The sequence below is a fragment of the Puma concolor genome, chromosome B3 (assembly GCF_028749965.1).
Source record: "Puma concolor isolate L17-30 chromosome B3, mPumCon1.1.hap2, whole genome shotgun sequence".
Taxonomy (NCBI): Eukaryota; Metazoa; Chordata; class Mammalia; order Carnivora; family Felidae; genus Puma; species Puma concolor.
The window spans coordinates 22,557,877-22,573,484 of NC_141672.1; the positions used below are offsets into that span (position 1 = coordinate 22,557,877).

Here is a 15,608-nt window from a genome sequence, read left to right on the forward strand (position 1 = left end):
GAAAATGAGTCTGATGATAATCTCATCAGCAAGTTTGTGTGACATGAAGTTATGAGGGCTATAACCAGGATGGTGACCGCGGAAAAGAATGGAAGCAGAACTTCCAAGAAACATTAAGTGACTTGAATTGCCAGAACTTCAAAATAAATTTAATTATTATTATATAATGAACTCATTCCTTAAGCCTGACAAGTGAGAAACTCTGATAAGGGACATGGTGGGGATCTGGCTAATTAATGAGGAATTGATGAAGGAACCTGGTCCTCTTTAACAGAGGCACCTATCTCCTGGGCTCACCAGCAAACCTCTCAAAGTTTTCTGGAGAATCAATAAGAAATTGAAAATGTTGTTTGACCTTTAGTAGGACTACTGAAGAACAGAATACCCAGGTTGACCTCTTTCTTAGGTGCCAGCTGATCAGTGCTAAAAAATTGCTAGGGGCGCCTGGGTGGCTCAGTTGGTTAGGTGTCTGACTTCGGCTCAGGTCATGATCTCGCAGCACTTGAGTTCAAGCCCTTCATCAGGCTCTGTGCTGACACAGCTCAGAGGCTGGAGCCTGCTTTGGATTCTGTGTCTCCCTCTCTCTGCCCCTCTCCTGCTTGCACTCTGTCTCTCTCTCTGTCTCTGTCTCTCAAAAATAAATAAACATTAAAAAAATTTTTTTAACTGAAAAAAGGCTTTACCTTTTTGGTCTTTTGTTATTAGAATGCTTTCTTATTTTATTGCCTTTATTCCTCATGACAGTTCTGAGAGGTAAACCAGGTTTAATAATCGTGATTTTGTAGACTCAGAAACTGAGCCTTAGAGATGTTACATAACTTTCCAAAGTTTCCACAGCTGAACTGCTGAACTGGCAGATGGCACAATTCAGAGTAATGTCCAGGTCTGTTCCACAATATGGCTTTTTTTTTTTTACTTATTTTTTTGGTAGCACATGAGACTGCTCATTTAAGTGCATTTTTTATTTTATTTATTTTATTTTCAGAGAAATCACATGCAAGAAAGGGAGGGGCAGAAAGAAAATCCCAAGCAGACTCCATGCCCATCTCAATCTCACGACCGTGAGATCCTGACCTGAGCCAAAATCAAGAGTTGGACACTTAACTGACTGAGGCACCCCACGTTCATTTTTTAATACCTTTTTTTTTCAAAATGAAGTACAGACATACCTCAGACATACTGTAGCTTTGGTTCCGGTACACTGCAATAAAGCCAATATTACAATAAAGCAAACGTTGCAAAAAAGTGAGTCAAATGAATTTTTTGGTTTCCCAGTGCATATAAATTATGTTTATACTATAGCCTATTAAGTGTGCAACAGCATATGTTGTAAAAAATAATGTACATGACTTAATTTATGCTAACCATCCCTGAGCTTTCGGTGAGATATAATCACTGACCACAGATCACTGTAACAAATATAATAGGCACATTGTGAGTGCCCAATGAAAAAGTTTAAAATTTTGCAAGAATTACCAAAATGTGACACAAAGATAGGAAGTGAGCAAATGCTGTTGGAAAAATGGTGCCGATAAACTTGATCCATGCTGTTGCCACAAGCCTTCACCTTATGAAAAAATGCAATACTTGTGAAACGCAATAAAATGAGGTATGCCTATATATCTTAGCTTCTTTACTACTGCCGCTTATTACAAATTTCCACAAACATAGTGACTTAAAACTACACAAATTTATTATCTTACAGTTCTGAATGTCAGAAGTCCAAAAAAGGACCTTCCAAGGCCAAAATCACGAAGTTGGCAGGGCTGTGTTCCTTCCAGAGGCTCCAGGGATAATCCATTCTTTGCTGTTTCTAGCTTCTAGAGTCTATCTGCATCCTTTGGTTCATGGTCCTCTTTCAGAAATAGCATCTCCTCTTCTCTCTCTGACTTTGGCCCTCCCACCTCCCTCCTGTAAGAAAGTTTATGATTACATTATGATTATCCATTCTCATTGGCTAATCCGGGAGAATCTTCCCATCTCAAGACCCTTAACTCAATTACATAAGCAAAGTCCTATGCTTTCAAAGGTAACATATACACAGGTTTGGGGATTAGGAACATCTTGGTAGGGGGTCCATTAGTCTGCCTGCCACAAGGTATCATCTACATACATGAAAATGCATGGATCTTAAGGGCATGGTTCTATGAGTTTTGACAGATGTATCTCTGTCACTTATGTGACCCACAAGCTAATTAGACTATAGATGATTTCTATTAACCAAAAGTTCCCTTCTTCCCCTTTCCAGTTAATTTTCCCCTTCCCACCCTAACCACTAAGCAACTGCTGTTCTGAACTCTATCACTATAGGTTAGCTGTAACTGTTGTCGAGCGCCATAGGAATGGAATCATAAAAGATGAGCTCTTTCATGTCTGTTTTCTTTTGCTCAGCATGTTTTTGAGATTCGTCCATGATATGCACATATCAATAATTCTCTCCTTTTGTGTTGCCAAGTAACACTCCATTGTATCAATATACCAGTTTGCTTATCCATTCACAAGGTGAACATTTTAAGTGAGTCAAGATCTTCCCTATTATGAATTTAGCTACCAGAAACATTATTGCATGAGACATTTTATGAACATAGGATCTCATCTCTCTTGAGCAAGCACTTAAGAATGAAAACATTAAGTTACAGGGTCGATATATGTTTCATGCACAAGGACTATGGATAAAAATTTTTTTCAGCAGATGTACCCTTTCACAGCCCTATAAGTTCCAATTGCTCTACATCCTCATCAATACTTGTCATTGTTTAAAAGTTCTGCCATTTTAAGGGGAGTGATATTTTGTTGTGATTTTAATTTACATTTCCTTGAAGACTAAAGATGTTGCACACCTTTTCACGTGCTTATTTTCTACTTACCTATTTTCTTTGCAAGGGCTTGTTCAAACTTTTTCCATTTGTGGGATATTTTTATTATTATGTTTTATTCTATTTGTATATTTATTATTGTATTTTGTATTTCTATTTATTACATAAATATATACATGTGTTATATTTATGTTATTCATATTACTTAATTCACATTTATTTTATGTCTATGTTTATAGCCTGGATAGTTTTAAATAATATATTCATTATGTGTTTATTATCAAGTTCTTAACACATTTTGGACACAAATTCCCTTTAAAAATATGCACTGCAAATATTTTCTCCTGTTTTCTCTGTGGCTCATTCATTCATTTTCCAGAGATTTTAATATATAGAAAGACATAAATAGATATAGAAATGGGAGCACCTGGGTGGCTCAGTTGGTTAAGCGTCCATCTATTGGTTTCGGCTCAGGTCATGACTTCATGGTTTGTGAGTTCGAGCCCCACATTGGGCTCTGTGCTGACAGTGCAGAGCCTGCTTGGGATTCTCTCTCTCCTTCTATCTCTGACCCTCCCCCTGCTCTCTGTCTCTCTTTCTCTCTCTCAAAATAAATAAATAAACTTAAAAAATATATGTAGAAGTGGGTATAGATATGTGTAGTTATGTGTATTATGAATGTGTGTATGCATTCATTTATATATACATACATATATGCACACATAAACATACACACATCTATACCTACACACACACACACACACACACACACACACACACACTTCCCAGCTCCATCTGCTAAGATATTTTAGAAACATTAACAACCCAGTAGTAATGAATACTCTTGGAATATAAACACCATTCTCCACTGAAGAAAAGCAGGCCTGCTTGGAGAAATGGCTGATTCCAAGACTGGATCAAGGGAAGTAGAAAAAAAATATAAGTAGTGCAAAAATGTAAGACTGCTCTCAAAAAGATACAGTAGTCAGTTTGAAGAGGCGCCCACTGGCTAAATCTGAGATAATCTGAACATCAAAATAATGATAGGTAGGATTATAACGTATTGAATAAAAAATGTATGAGTCTATAACAATGTAAATTAATCAATTAAATGAAGAAATAAATAAGAAAAATCTCTGCCTACGCTAGAAAGCTAATAATAAATGTAGAAGGAACGATAGAATTAGAAAATCACCATTTGGCAGCTGTCATAGTAATTATTGATTCAGGCAAGAATCATGAATATACATGGTAAAACTAGTGGGTGAATGTTTAAGGAATAGTGAGATATTTGCAGAATCTCAAAGTGTCTTCTTCAAGATACATATTAATTGCAAAAGGTGAAAACAATGAAACACCTCCTTACTAATTGATTAACATTATCATTGCCAGAATTTGGACTAACCAATAGCATTTGGTGCCTGACATGATGCACTAAGAGAATTCAGCATCATTTCTGTGGTGGTCTTCCCAAATGTACATAACCTGAATCTAATCATAACACAAATTGACATTAGGGTAAATTCTATGAAATAACTTATTTATACACTTAAAAATTATTAGTATCAAGTGGTTCAGAAACACACACACTTTCAAGAACTGTTGCAGGTTAAAGGACACTAATGAGATGTGACAAACTGGATGCAACTGATGATGTTGAATTTTCTATTGTTAGAAAGGACATTATTGTGGCAAGTCAGTACAAGATCAATAAAGTCTGTAAATTAGATGATAGTATTGAATCAGTGTGAAGTTTCTAACTTTGATCATAGTTCTGTGGCTATGTTAGAGAATTCTTTGTTTTCAGGAAATACTAACATGTTTAGAGAAGCATCATGCCTGCAACTTATTCTCAATTGTTTTAATTATATACATTTGTCCCAATGTGTACAAACATTTTTCATGCATATATGAAATATGTATTTATTGTATATCTTAGTATATACATAATACATACATTTCTTTTTTTTGTCAATGCTGCCCTTCAAGGTGGATTTATGTGAAGTCAACATGGCATAGCTGGGAACCTATTCAAGAATAGGGAATGATCAGGGTTGCCTGGTGGCTCAGTCAGTTAAGCATCAGATTTGAGGTCAGGTCATGATCTCATGGTTCATGAGTTCTAGACCTGCATCTGGCTCTCTGCTGTCATGTGGAGTCTGCTTCAGATCCTCTGTCTCCTCTGTCTCTGTCTCTCTCTCTGTCTCTCTCTCAAAAATAAAAATAAAACCTTCAAAAAAATTTTTTAAGGGTAGGAAATGATCAAAGGGTGCCTCGGTGGCTCAATTGGTTAAGCATCTGACTCTTGATTCTGGCTCAGGTCATGATCTCATGGTTTGTGAGTTCAGCCCCTGCATAGGGCACCTGCTTGGGATTCTCTCTCTCTCCCTCTCTGCCCCTCCCCCACTTGCTCATGCACGAGCTCCTCAAAATAAATACACTTAAAAAAAAACTTATTTTGCATTGTAAATGTTTTCTAAACTTACTTCCATGTGACTTGCATTTACAATAATATTATTTGAATATTTTGGGGATCCTTATTTGAAGATCTTTCTCTTTTACCATCTCAATTTTGTACTTACCATCTCAGTTTCTAACTCCTGCTGAATCAAACTTTTGACTACAATTGTTTTAATTGGTTACTTTAGCATTATATCCAAACTATTAATAAAAAGAATTATGTAATTATTTGCTTATTTTCATGCAGGAGGGGGAAGCTCCAGGCCACTATCCAAGCCACACTTCAAGAGAGCCAATCTCAGAGTCATAAAAAGTAGCATTCTGACTACCCCTTAATATTGACCTAAAATCCCTACACCATCTGGCCCGAGTCACTCTCGGACTTGCTCTGCTCCCGTTCTCCTGCCATCTCCTCCTTCACCTGCTTCTGCAGCCACAGGATTCCTTGCTATTCTTGGAGCATAAGAGACGTGCTCTTGTCTTAGAACCTTTATTGGGGCTGCTTCTTATTCCTGGAAGGCTCTTCATGTCCACATTTTTAAAAATTTTTTTTAGTTTCTATTTGAAGGGGAATTAACATACATTTATTTATTTATGTATTTATTTATTTATTTATAAGGGTATGTATGTATGTATTTATTTATTATGTTCTATTTATTTCAGATGTTACACAAATCAAAACCACAATAGGTTACTAGGAAGATGGTGGCATAAGAGCGCGTCCTGCTGATCACTTAGATTCCACGTACACCTGCCTAAATAACCCAGAAAACCGCCAGAGGATTAGCAGAACGGAGTCTCTGGAGCCAAGCGCAGACGAGAGGTCACGGAAGAGGATGACATGATACTATACATGGAAAATCCGACAGACTCCACCAAAAGTCTGCTAGAACTGATACATGAATTCAGCAAAGTTGCAGGATACAAAATCAATGTACAGAAATCAGTTGCATTCTTACACACTAACAATGAAGCAACAGAAAGACAAATAAAGAAACTGATCCCATTCACCATTGCACCAAGAAGCATAAAATACCTAGGAATAAATCTAACCAAAGATGTAAAAGATCTGTATGCTGAAAACTATAGAAAGCTTATGAAGGAAATTGAAGAAGATATAAAGAAATGGAAAGACATTCCCTGCTCATGGATTGGAAGAATAAATATTGTCAAAATGTCAATACTACCCAAAGCTATCTACACATTCAATGCAATCCCAATCAAAATTGCACCAGCATTCTTCTCGAAACTAGAACAAGCAATCCTAAAATTCATATGGAACCACAAAAGGCCCCGAATAGCCAAAGGAATTTTGAAGAAGAAGACCAAAGCAGGAGGCATCACAATCCCAGACTTTAGCCTCTACTACAAAGCTGTCATCATCAAGACAGCATGGTATTGGCACAAAAACAGACACATAGACCAATGGAATAGAATAGAAACCCCAGAACTAGACCCACAAACGTATGGCCAACTCATCTTTGACAAAGCAGGAAAGAACATCCAATGGAAAAAAGACAGCCTCTTTAACAAATGGTGCTGGGGGAACTGGACAGCAACATGCAGAAGGTTGAAACTAGACCACTTTCTCACACCATTCACAAAAATAAACTCAAAATGGATAAAGGACCTGAATGTGAGACAGGAAACCATCAAAACCCTAGAGGAGAAAGCAGGAAAAGACCTCTCTGACCTCAGCCGTAGCAATCTCTTACTCGACACATCCCCAAAGGCAAGGGAATTGAAAGCAAAAATGAATTACTGGGACCTTATGAAGATAAAAAGCTTCTGCACAGCAAAGGAAACAACCAACAAAACTAAAAGGCAACCAACGGAATGGGAAAAGATATTCGCAAATGACATATCGGACAAAGGGCTAGTATCCAAAATCTATAAAGAGCTCACCAAACTCCACACCCGAAAAACAAATAACCCAGTGAAGAAATGGGCAGAAAACATGAAGAGACACTTCTCTAAAGAAGACATACAGATGGCCAACAGGCACATGAAAAGATGCTCAACGTCGCTCCTTATCAGGGAAATACAAATCAAAACCACACTCAGATACCACCTCACGCCAGTCAGAGTGGCCAAAATGAACAAATCAGGAGACTATAGATGCTGGAGAGGATGTGGAGAAACAGGAACCCTCTTGCACTGTTGGTGGGAATGCAAATTGGTGCAGCCACTCTGGAGAACAGTGTGGAGGTTCCTCAGAAAATTAAAAATAGACCTACCCTATGACCCAGCAGTAGCACTGCTAGGAATTTACCCAAGGGATACAGGAGTACTGATGCATAGGGGCACTTGTACCCCAATGTTTATAGCAGCACTCTCAACAATAGCCAAACTATGGAAAGAGCCTAAATGTCCATCAACTGATGAATGGATAAAGAAATTGTGGTTTTTATACACAATGGAGTACTACAGGGCAATGAGAAAGAACGAAATATGGCCCTTTGTAGCAACGTGGATGGAACTGGAGAGTGTGATGCTAAGTGAAATAAGCCATACAGAGAAAGACAGATACCATATGGTTTCACTCTTATGTGGATCCTAAGAAACTTAACAGAAACCCATGGGGGAGGGGAAGGAAAAAAAAAAGAGGTTAGAGTGGGAGAGAGCCAAAGCATAAGAGACTCTTAAAAACTGAGAACAAACTGAGGGTTGATGGGGTGTGGGAGGGAGGGGAGGGTGGGTGATGGGTATTGAGGAGGACACCTTTTGGGATGAGCACTGGGTGTTGTATGGAAACCATTTTGACAATAAATTTCATATATTGAAAAAAAAAAAAAACACAATGAACCCATCAGAACAGCTAGATCCACTCCATGTCTTCATGGTTCATTCCTCATCAGTTTAAGTCTCTGCTCAAATGTGAGCTTTACAGGGAAGTCTTCCCTGACCTCCCTGCTTTAAATGTAAATGGTGGTCCCCACTCACCCCCCGGTACCCTATTCCCCTCTGTACTATTTATGTTTTTTCTCTGTAGTACTTATCACCTTCTAAATAATTATAATTATTTCTTTTATTCTATTTCTCTAGAATGTACACTCTTATGATTTTTGTCTGTTTTATTAATCACTGAATCCTCAGCACCAAGAACCTGGTGTACCTCAACGGTAGGTGCTGAGAAAGAAAAAGAGGAATGCCTGACAAGCAGAAGCCGGCCTGACACTCACAACCAGGCCATGTTCTCCTCCTATTGGACATAAACAATCACAGAATACCAACAACAGACAGGCTACTCTGCAACTAAGATTAAATGAAACAAAGCAAACCATTTCACGATTTTATCTAAGCACAGACAGAAACAAGTTCCCTGTGTCATCCACAAAGTACCAAACACTTCATCTCTTGGCTAAAATAAGTAACTACTGTTTCTTCACCAATGATTGCTTCATCCTCATTCTAGTCTCCTCTCCTTTCAGATAAGGTTTACTGCTTGATTTCTACCAAATCATAGAAATCGGGGGTACTGCTAACAGCATCCAATCTAGACCAAACCCAACTTTCCTGGATCCTCCCACCAATTACACAACCAAAGTCCAAATCCTGTAATAGGTTCTTTCTAAAGCCTCCTTACAGAGAGAGATGCCATGCATGTGTTCTCCCTCATTAGTAAGTACTAAACCTAATGTGTTCAACTACAGGGGTGTCCCTAGTGGTCTTTAGCAGAAAGGCATTGACAGTGCCCAGAAAATATTTGTTGAATGAAGGAAGGAAGGAGGGAAGGAAGGAAGGAAGGAAGGAAGGAAGGAAGGAAGGAAGGAAGGAAGGAAGGAAGGAAGGATTATCCTATGAATATAATGTTCTTAACCCAACATTCACTGATTAAATACATTGCCATCTACTCAGTTAAGTATTCTAAATTTAATGGGAGCTCTAAAGCATTTATCTCCACTTTATAAGGTTCACTTAATCAAGTTCTTATTGAAATTTAGTTTTAATCCAGTCTCTCTCCAGAACTGTAGTTAATAAATCTATGAAAAAATTAGACCAAAAGATGCCTGTCCATTTCTTCAGGGTATAAAGGTATCTCGGCCTTTCCTTTATCTGGTATGAATCAACACTGCTTAGAAAGGATATACACCTCCAAAGTAAATGTCACTTCAGGATTAAACTTAGTAGAGGCTGAACACACACACATACACACACACACACGCCACACCCTATTCATTCTATCAGCTTCAGAGCTTAGGTATATTGAACACGGTGCTCTGAAATCAGGATCTACACTCTGATCTTTATGACAATTATAACCTTAGAGAGCTATATGTACATTCAAAGTTTATTTGACGATTAATTATGTGTCTGCTATAAACAATCCTGGAATTACAGTTAATACAATGAAGTAAAGAACCTATTGCCCATTTACTCAAGGAACTGAGAATGTGCATGAGGAGATGTCAGGTTCTAAATCATGATTCAGTGCAAGGATTTCAATTTTCATTTATCCATGAGAAGTGAACACAAAAATAACGACTTAAATTTACCTCATCTATGTCAAAGAAAGTATATTCTCTAAGCTTTAAGGGGAAAATATTCTGCTCCTTGTCTCTCCCTAATCCTGCCCTGGCAGATATGTTGGTTCAAGTGCTGACAGCCTGTGCACATGGTCAACCAAACAGATGCCTAAGAATAGCACAGGAAAGGATATACTTGACTAGAGTTAATGACAATCACTGCATTCTTAGGAAAAGGCTCTGGGGGTTGTCTTATCCATAAACAAAGAGCAAACTGGATTTATGTGCTCAATACTTTCAGGACGTTCTCAATACATGCCGGTTGTTTGATTCATTTCAACGGAATAAGGTCACATCAGTGTCCTCTGCATGAAAAGGCACTTATTATCTACTTCCATTGGGTCCTATGCTGTGTTGTAATGCCAAGCAAACAGGTTTTCTGCAACTTGGAAATCTTTGACACTGATCCAGAATGTTGATATAGGACAAGTTAAACAGAGTACAGACAGCTGAGCAAATATTAAAGAAGTCTATGAATTAATAAATAATATTAAAATTTTGTACAAGTAGAGTGAGTACATAAGTTTAACTGGGAATGTTGGCAAGAAACCTTGATGAATGTTTGCCTGGACTAGGTAAGGCCATGGAGAATTCACAACCTTTTCAGTAATTAATCATCATGCAATCTAGCAGGCTGTTAAAATAAATCTGGTTTCCCACACCAGTCTTCCCCACTAGACCTGTTTTGGAGACTTGGAATTTCCCCAAAAAGCCAAGGTCCTATGAGCATTCTCAGAAGATGTCAATTATTCGCTGTTGGCTAAAGACAGTACCTCTAGCAGCTCTAAACCTTTTTCAAATTAAGTGAATAAAACTAGTTTTATTAGTCTTAATAAAAAGTAGTATTTTGGTTTCCTTCTTTGCTTCAACCAAGCAATCAATCAGAAATAATATTTGTAAAACATTCTCTTTTCCTGCATACCTCTTTTGAGGTATTAACCTCACAACAGATCTGGTGAAGAAGATGTTATTAATATACTCATTTTACAGAGCTGAAGAGGAATGAAGTAAATTTCCTGTATCCTAAGGGTGCAAATGCTCCTTAATATTTCCCTGTAAAATATTTTAAGATTAAGCTTATAATAGATAGCAAGGACTTTGAAGATCTTACTATTAAAATAATAATCTATAATTATCTATTATCTATAATAAGATCTTATTTTTATTAAAATACTTTATAACTAAGGTGTACTATCAATCAACAAAAATTATTTAGCGGCAAGTCCAATGATATATATCTATGCACAGAATTAAATAATTGTCTTTGGCCTCAGAAAGTTTACATCCCATTTAAAAGGCAAGTTTGTGAATGTTCTGTGAACCCTTAGAGACATAAAGAATAATGAGAACTGGCCTGGTCAGAGAAGGCTCAGCCAAGATGAAATCCAAGTGAAAGTGGGAAGGATGCCATGGCTGTGGCTAAGAAGAGGAAGCAAGGGCAGTGGGGAGAGGGTAAAGGAGCCCATGACAAGGCAAGAGTGTGTTCATGTGGAAATCAGGAGATTAGTCAGAGAAGTGGCAAATGTATTCATGCAGCATTTAGCACCAGACCTTGAATATAAGAAGCACATAGGAAAGAAAAAGATGAAAAGTAAAGCTGAGTCTCAAGCAGTGAACAGTCATTCCCTCATCTATCAATCAGATAATCGCTGCTTCTTCTGCAGAAGGCAGAAATGTCTTCCCAGTACTTCCTCAAGAAAATAAAACTGTCAGCACAAGTTCCTATTTTTTCAGGAGAAGTTCTAATATTTTTTCGATCTTATGACAAAGGCAGTCATTGAAAATTTTCGAGTAGGAATTTCAATTTAATTTTAATTGAATTGAAATTTAATTTTGAAAGGAAAATGAATCTGGCTGTATGAGACTTAGGTAAGAGTCATGGGAGAATGACGGTGAAAATAGTTAGAACTCAGGTGCACGATGCAGGTAACAGAAAATGAGACCCAGGAGGGAAATTTTGAGTGAGAAAGAGAAAAATAGTCACATAAAAGAGTAACTACATAGCTCAAAGTATTAGGATGCAATGATCGATAAGATGAAAAAGGGACGAAAATATACCAGATTTTACTCTATGATTTAAAAAAAATTTTTTAATGTTTATTATTTTTGAGAGAGAGACAGAGAGCAAGCAGGGAAGGGGCAGAGAGAGAGAGGGAGGCACAGAATCAAAGCAGGCTCCAGGCTGTGAGCTGTCAGCACAGAGCCTGATGCGGGGCTTAAAGTCACAGACCACGAGATCATGACCTGAGCTGTAGTCGGCCACCCAACCAACTGAGCCACCCAGGCACCCCTACTCTATGATTTAAAATCAGAGGAACTCTGAGGAAACATTGTAGTGACAGAAACAGAGATGAGTGCCAAGGAGGCAGTAGTACAATAATAATAGGACAATATTTTTCCTTCATCCCCTCCCATGTGAATGTGGAACAGCAATTAGTTTTTTGTTGTTTTCCAGCAGTTAACTTTTTATTCTTGTCCTGGAAAAGAGGACTTTCTATCAAAGAAGACAGAAGAAAATGTCTGGAGGTGTTAAGATGTAGCCGGTGTCCTGACCAGAACCCTGACCTCAAACTGAGCTCAACTCAGTTCCAGGACTGAGTTGAGAGTGGGTGGATGGTAGGGAAAACAAAATGACACAATTTGACGCAGGGGCAGGAACAACAAGCTACTGCCCTACTACCGAAGTGGGAGCATGCCTGAAGTTGGTAGTTATCATACAAGACTCTTTCCTTTTCTGCAATGCAATCAATCACCATCACATTTATCTCCAAATACATCAACCCAGTCTCCTGAACTTAGTCAACAAAGAGAACAGTGTCACAAAAAGAGAGGGATAAGGACAAGTGTTTGAAAGGGTTTTTGCAAAGGCTGTTGCCACGTCTTCCAGATGATTATTATCTGGTGGTCCTCCTAAAAATAAATACTAGCATTGAAATGATCTGCACTGGACGGGGTTTCTTTCCTTTTGTTTTGTCAGGGAAAGGGGGGCAGGTAGTGAGTTCTATCCTGGTTTCTGTACATATGGCACGGTTTTACCTAAGTTCAAAAAAATACTTCGAACTCAGTCTAGCTGTTGTATTTTTCCTCGGTGTTGATATCACTTTGTCCCATTCAAAATTTCTAAATAAAACAAAGAGGAATAAGAGCTTAATACACATTGCAAACTATTACCCTTACAACGTGTGTTGCTTGATACATATTTTGGCACGCACACACACACACAGAGGCTGTGAGTTCGTGGCCTTGAATTAATGTCTGCCCCAGATGTTACTTAAGTAAGTTCTCTTAACTTCGACAGCCACCTACCTGCATTTTTAAATCTTGCCCCACAATGTACTACGTTTTCCAAGAGCACACGTCGAGAGAAGCCCATGAAGTGCATTGTGGGAATTGTAGTCCTGGGTGACTTTCTTTTCTTCCCGGCCCTGGACCCACGCTCGGATTCCGGGAGGGTTGAACCCAGGATCTACCAATTAGCTGGGGCCATGTCGGTGAGGCCGTGGTCCTACCGGGAAAGCCCGTGTGGGAACCTCGCAAAATGATTGGTCAATGCATGACCCCGGGGGCGGAGCAATAGGGTGGGCGGGAAGACTGCGACGATTGGGCACGGAGCCCGCGGCGGCGGGCGGGGATTGGCTGCGCACTGGGGCAGGGAGGCCTGGGAAGGGGCGGAGGAAGGAGACCAGAGCAGGAAGAGCAGCGGCGAGGCGGTGGCGGTGGCTGAGTTGGTGGTGGCAGAGGCGAAAGCGACAGCTCCAGGGGGTGGCAGCGGCCGCGAGAGCAGGATGCGAGTCCGGGTTGGGCTGACGCTGCTGCTCTGTGCGGTGCTGCTGGGCTCGGCCTCGGCGTCCTCGGGTTAGTATCCGCCCCCTCGGATTGGAGGCCGGGAGCCACCGCCCCCCGGCCTCCATCCCGGGGCAGGGCCGTGGGGGCTGAAGCTGGAGACTCCACTCTCTCTGGTCACACCTCGCACTAGCCTGTCACTCGTTGTCTTTCCTTGGACTTTGGCTGGCCTGGACTAGAGCGGGTATTTAGGGAGCTAGAGAGGGGAGGGAAAGAAGGGGCGGTCACCCTGCCCACACCTCTCCTCACTTAACAAACTTTAAGCGACTCCTCGCGAATGAGGAATTGACCCTGGAAATGAATCCCAACAGCTGGCTTAGATCCACAGAGGTACCTGAGCCTTTTGGAACTTCCTCGACTCTCATACAGATTATGTGCTTGAGATTTGTAAGTTAAGTAATTGACACACCTGGATCTATCACTGAGCCCTATCACAAGGGCCATCAAAACCAGGATGTTGACAGTGGTTTGGCGGATTTGCTTAGTACCTGAGGTGGTCCCTTGTCTCTTTGTCTATTTAAAAATGAAGACTTTTGATATAATTGTGCCCACTCTCTATCCCTTTTCAGGAAATATTCCTGAGGAAGTGGTGTTTACCTCTGTCACGGTGTTGGAGTTGCCCCATGTTTGTTGACAGTAACTCTATGATTTTTGAGAAAATTTGGTCCCTATAGATTTAAAATGTATAGCAACTCGTTTTCATTTTTTGGATAGATATAGAAATATGCCTTTGACTTGATTTTCCAGTTAGCTGATTGATACTGTGGTTTGGTTTTTATTTTTTAATAGTTCAGTATGCCTACATCTGAAAACTTCTATTTTGAAAATGTTGATAAAGAAACAGTGTTTCTAACTGTTGGTAAAGAAACAATTAGTACAATAAAGCTTTTGAATTTTAATCAGTTTAGTTAACAAGACAGCTGTTCTGTGGCTTTAAATTTTTTTGGAACAAGGCAGGGTATAAATGTCAACTCTTTTTTTTTTTTCAACAGAAAATTTCCCAGATGGTTATTTGAATCCCCAAATTATCTGTCCTAGTTGTAAGTCGATGCCATAACGTCATTCTGTTTCTAAAATGAGAGGTCTAAACCTAAAATTCTATCCATAATGTGGTTTGAGATACCATTTCAAAAGCAACAAGCATATGCTAGTTACTTAACTGCCAACATCATCCTTTAAGGTCTGCCTTATCCCCTTTTAGTGATGGTTTGTATTCATAACCCAATCTTCAAAAACTCTACATAACTCTTGAAGCCCTGCTTGCATTTATTTGACCAAAAGAAGTATGAAATGGAGCTGTTGAGTGTAATGGATAGAGTAACTGATGGACCTCAGACCACTTGCATCGGAATTCCTCTTAGGAGTTTGTTAAACATGCAGTTTTAGGTCTGGAACAGGTCAGCCATCTGTAGTTTAACAAAGTTCACAAGTGATTTCTTCACACTAAAGTATAAGAACTACTTAAGGAACATGGTAAATATTCCTCCGAGTTCAGTCTGCACAATTTAAGGAAAATTAAAGCGTAGAAACATTTTCCTGCATCTTCCATTAAGTTATTTCATATACTTAGAGCTTCATGTCAGTGGAGATGATACTTGAAGAAGTCATTTAAGCAACAGTTGGGATTCTTGGGTAGTTACAATAGTTTATTAAGACTGAAATGTTAAATCTTTGGACTGTGTTGGTGTAAGCAGAGATTTCCATTGTAGTTAAACTGTGCCAGAGCATTTCTCTGGCAGAGGCAAAATCCATGTTTAGCCACAACTAAAACCGTATAGATGTGCGTGCTGACAAACAATAAAGGCAGTACTGTACTCACATGAAGTGCAAATATGGTAAAACACTTGTGTGAGGTAAAGTTTTAGAAATTGAGTACGTGGCTTTTTAGTTGACTTTTTTATTCATTAAATTGCTTATTCATACAGGAAGTCCACCTCATTATTAGTTTAGATTTAAAGATTTG

At 39.1% G+C, this 15,608-nt stretch overlaps 1 protein-coding gene and 1 long non-coding RNA gene across 4 annotated transcripts in view; one reads left to right on the forward strand and one right to left on the reverse strand.

The window, feature by feature from the left end:
- Nucleotides 1–13,229, reverse strand: part of LOC147579796 (uncharacterized) — a 115,051-nt gene extending 101,822 nt beyond the window's left edge. For 2 of the 3 annotated variants that reach the window (XR_015251824.1, XR_015251822.1), the window contains exons 1-2: nt 13,109–13,229; nt 1,704–1,911 (exon numbers count right to left, since the gene is read on the reverse strand). This is a non-coding gene — a long non-coding RNA (uncharacterized LOC147579796). Of the gene's footprint in view, nt 1–1,675; nt 1,912–13,108 lie in introns of those variants that run through there. The other variant, XR_015251821.1, reaches the window with a different exon arrangement.
- Nucleotides 13,230–13,472: 243 nt separating this feature from the next.
- Nucleotides 13,473–15,608, forward strand: part of SEL1L (SEL1L adaptor subunit of SYVN1 ubiquitin ligase) — a 53,583-nt gene continuing 51,447 nt past the window's right edge. Inside the window, exon 1 of the mRNA XM_025918923.2 lies at nt 13,473–13,657. Coding sequence (XP_025774708.2) covers nt 13,588–13,657 — 70 coding nt within the window. The 5' untranslated portion in view covers nt 13,473–13,587. The remainder of the gene's footprint in view (nt 13,658–15,608) is intronic.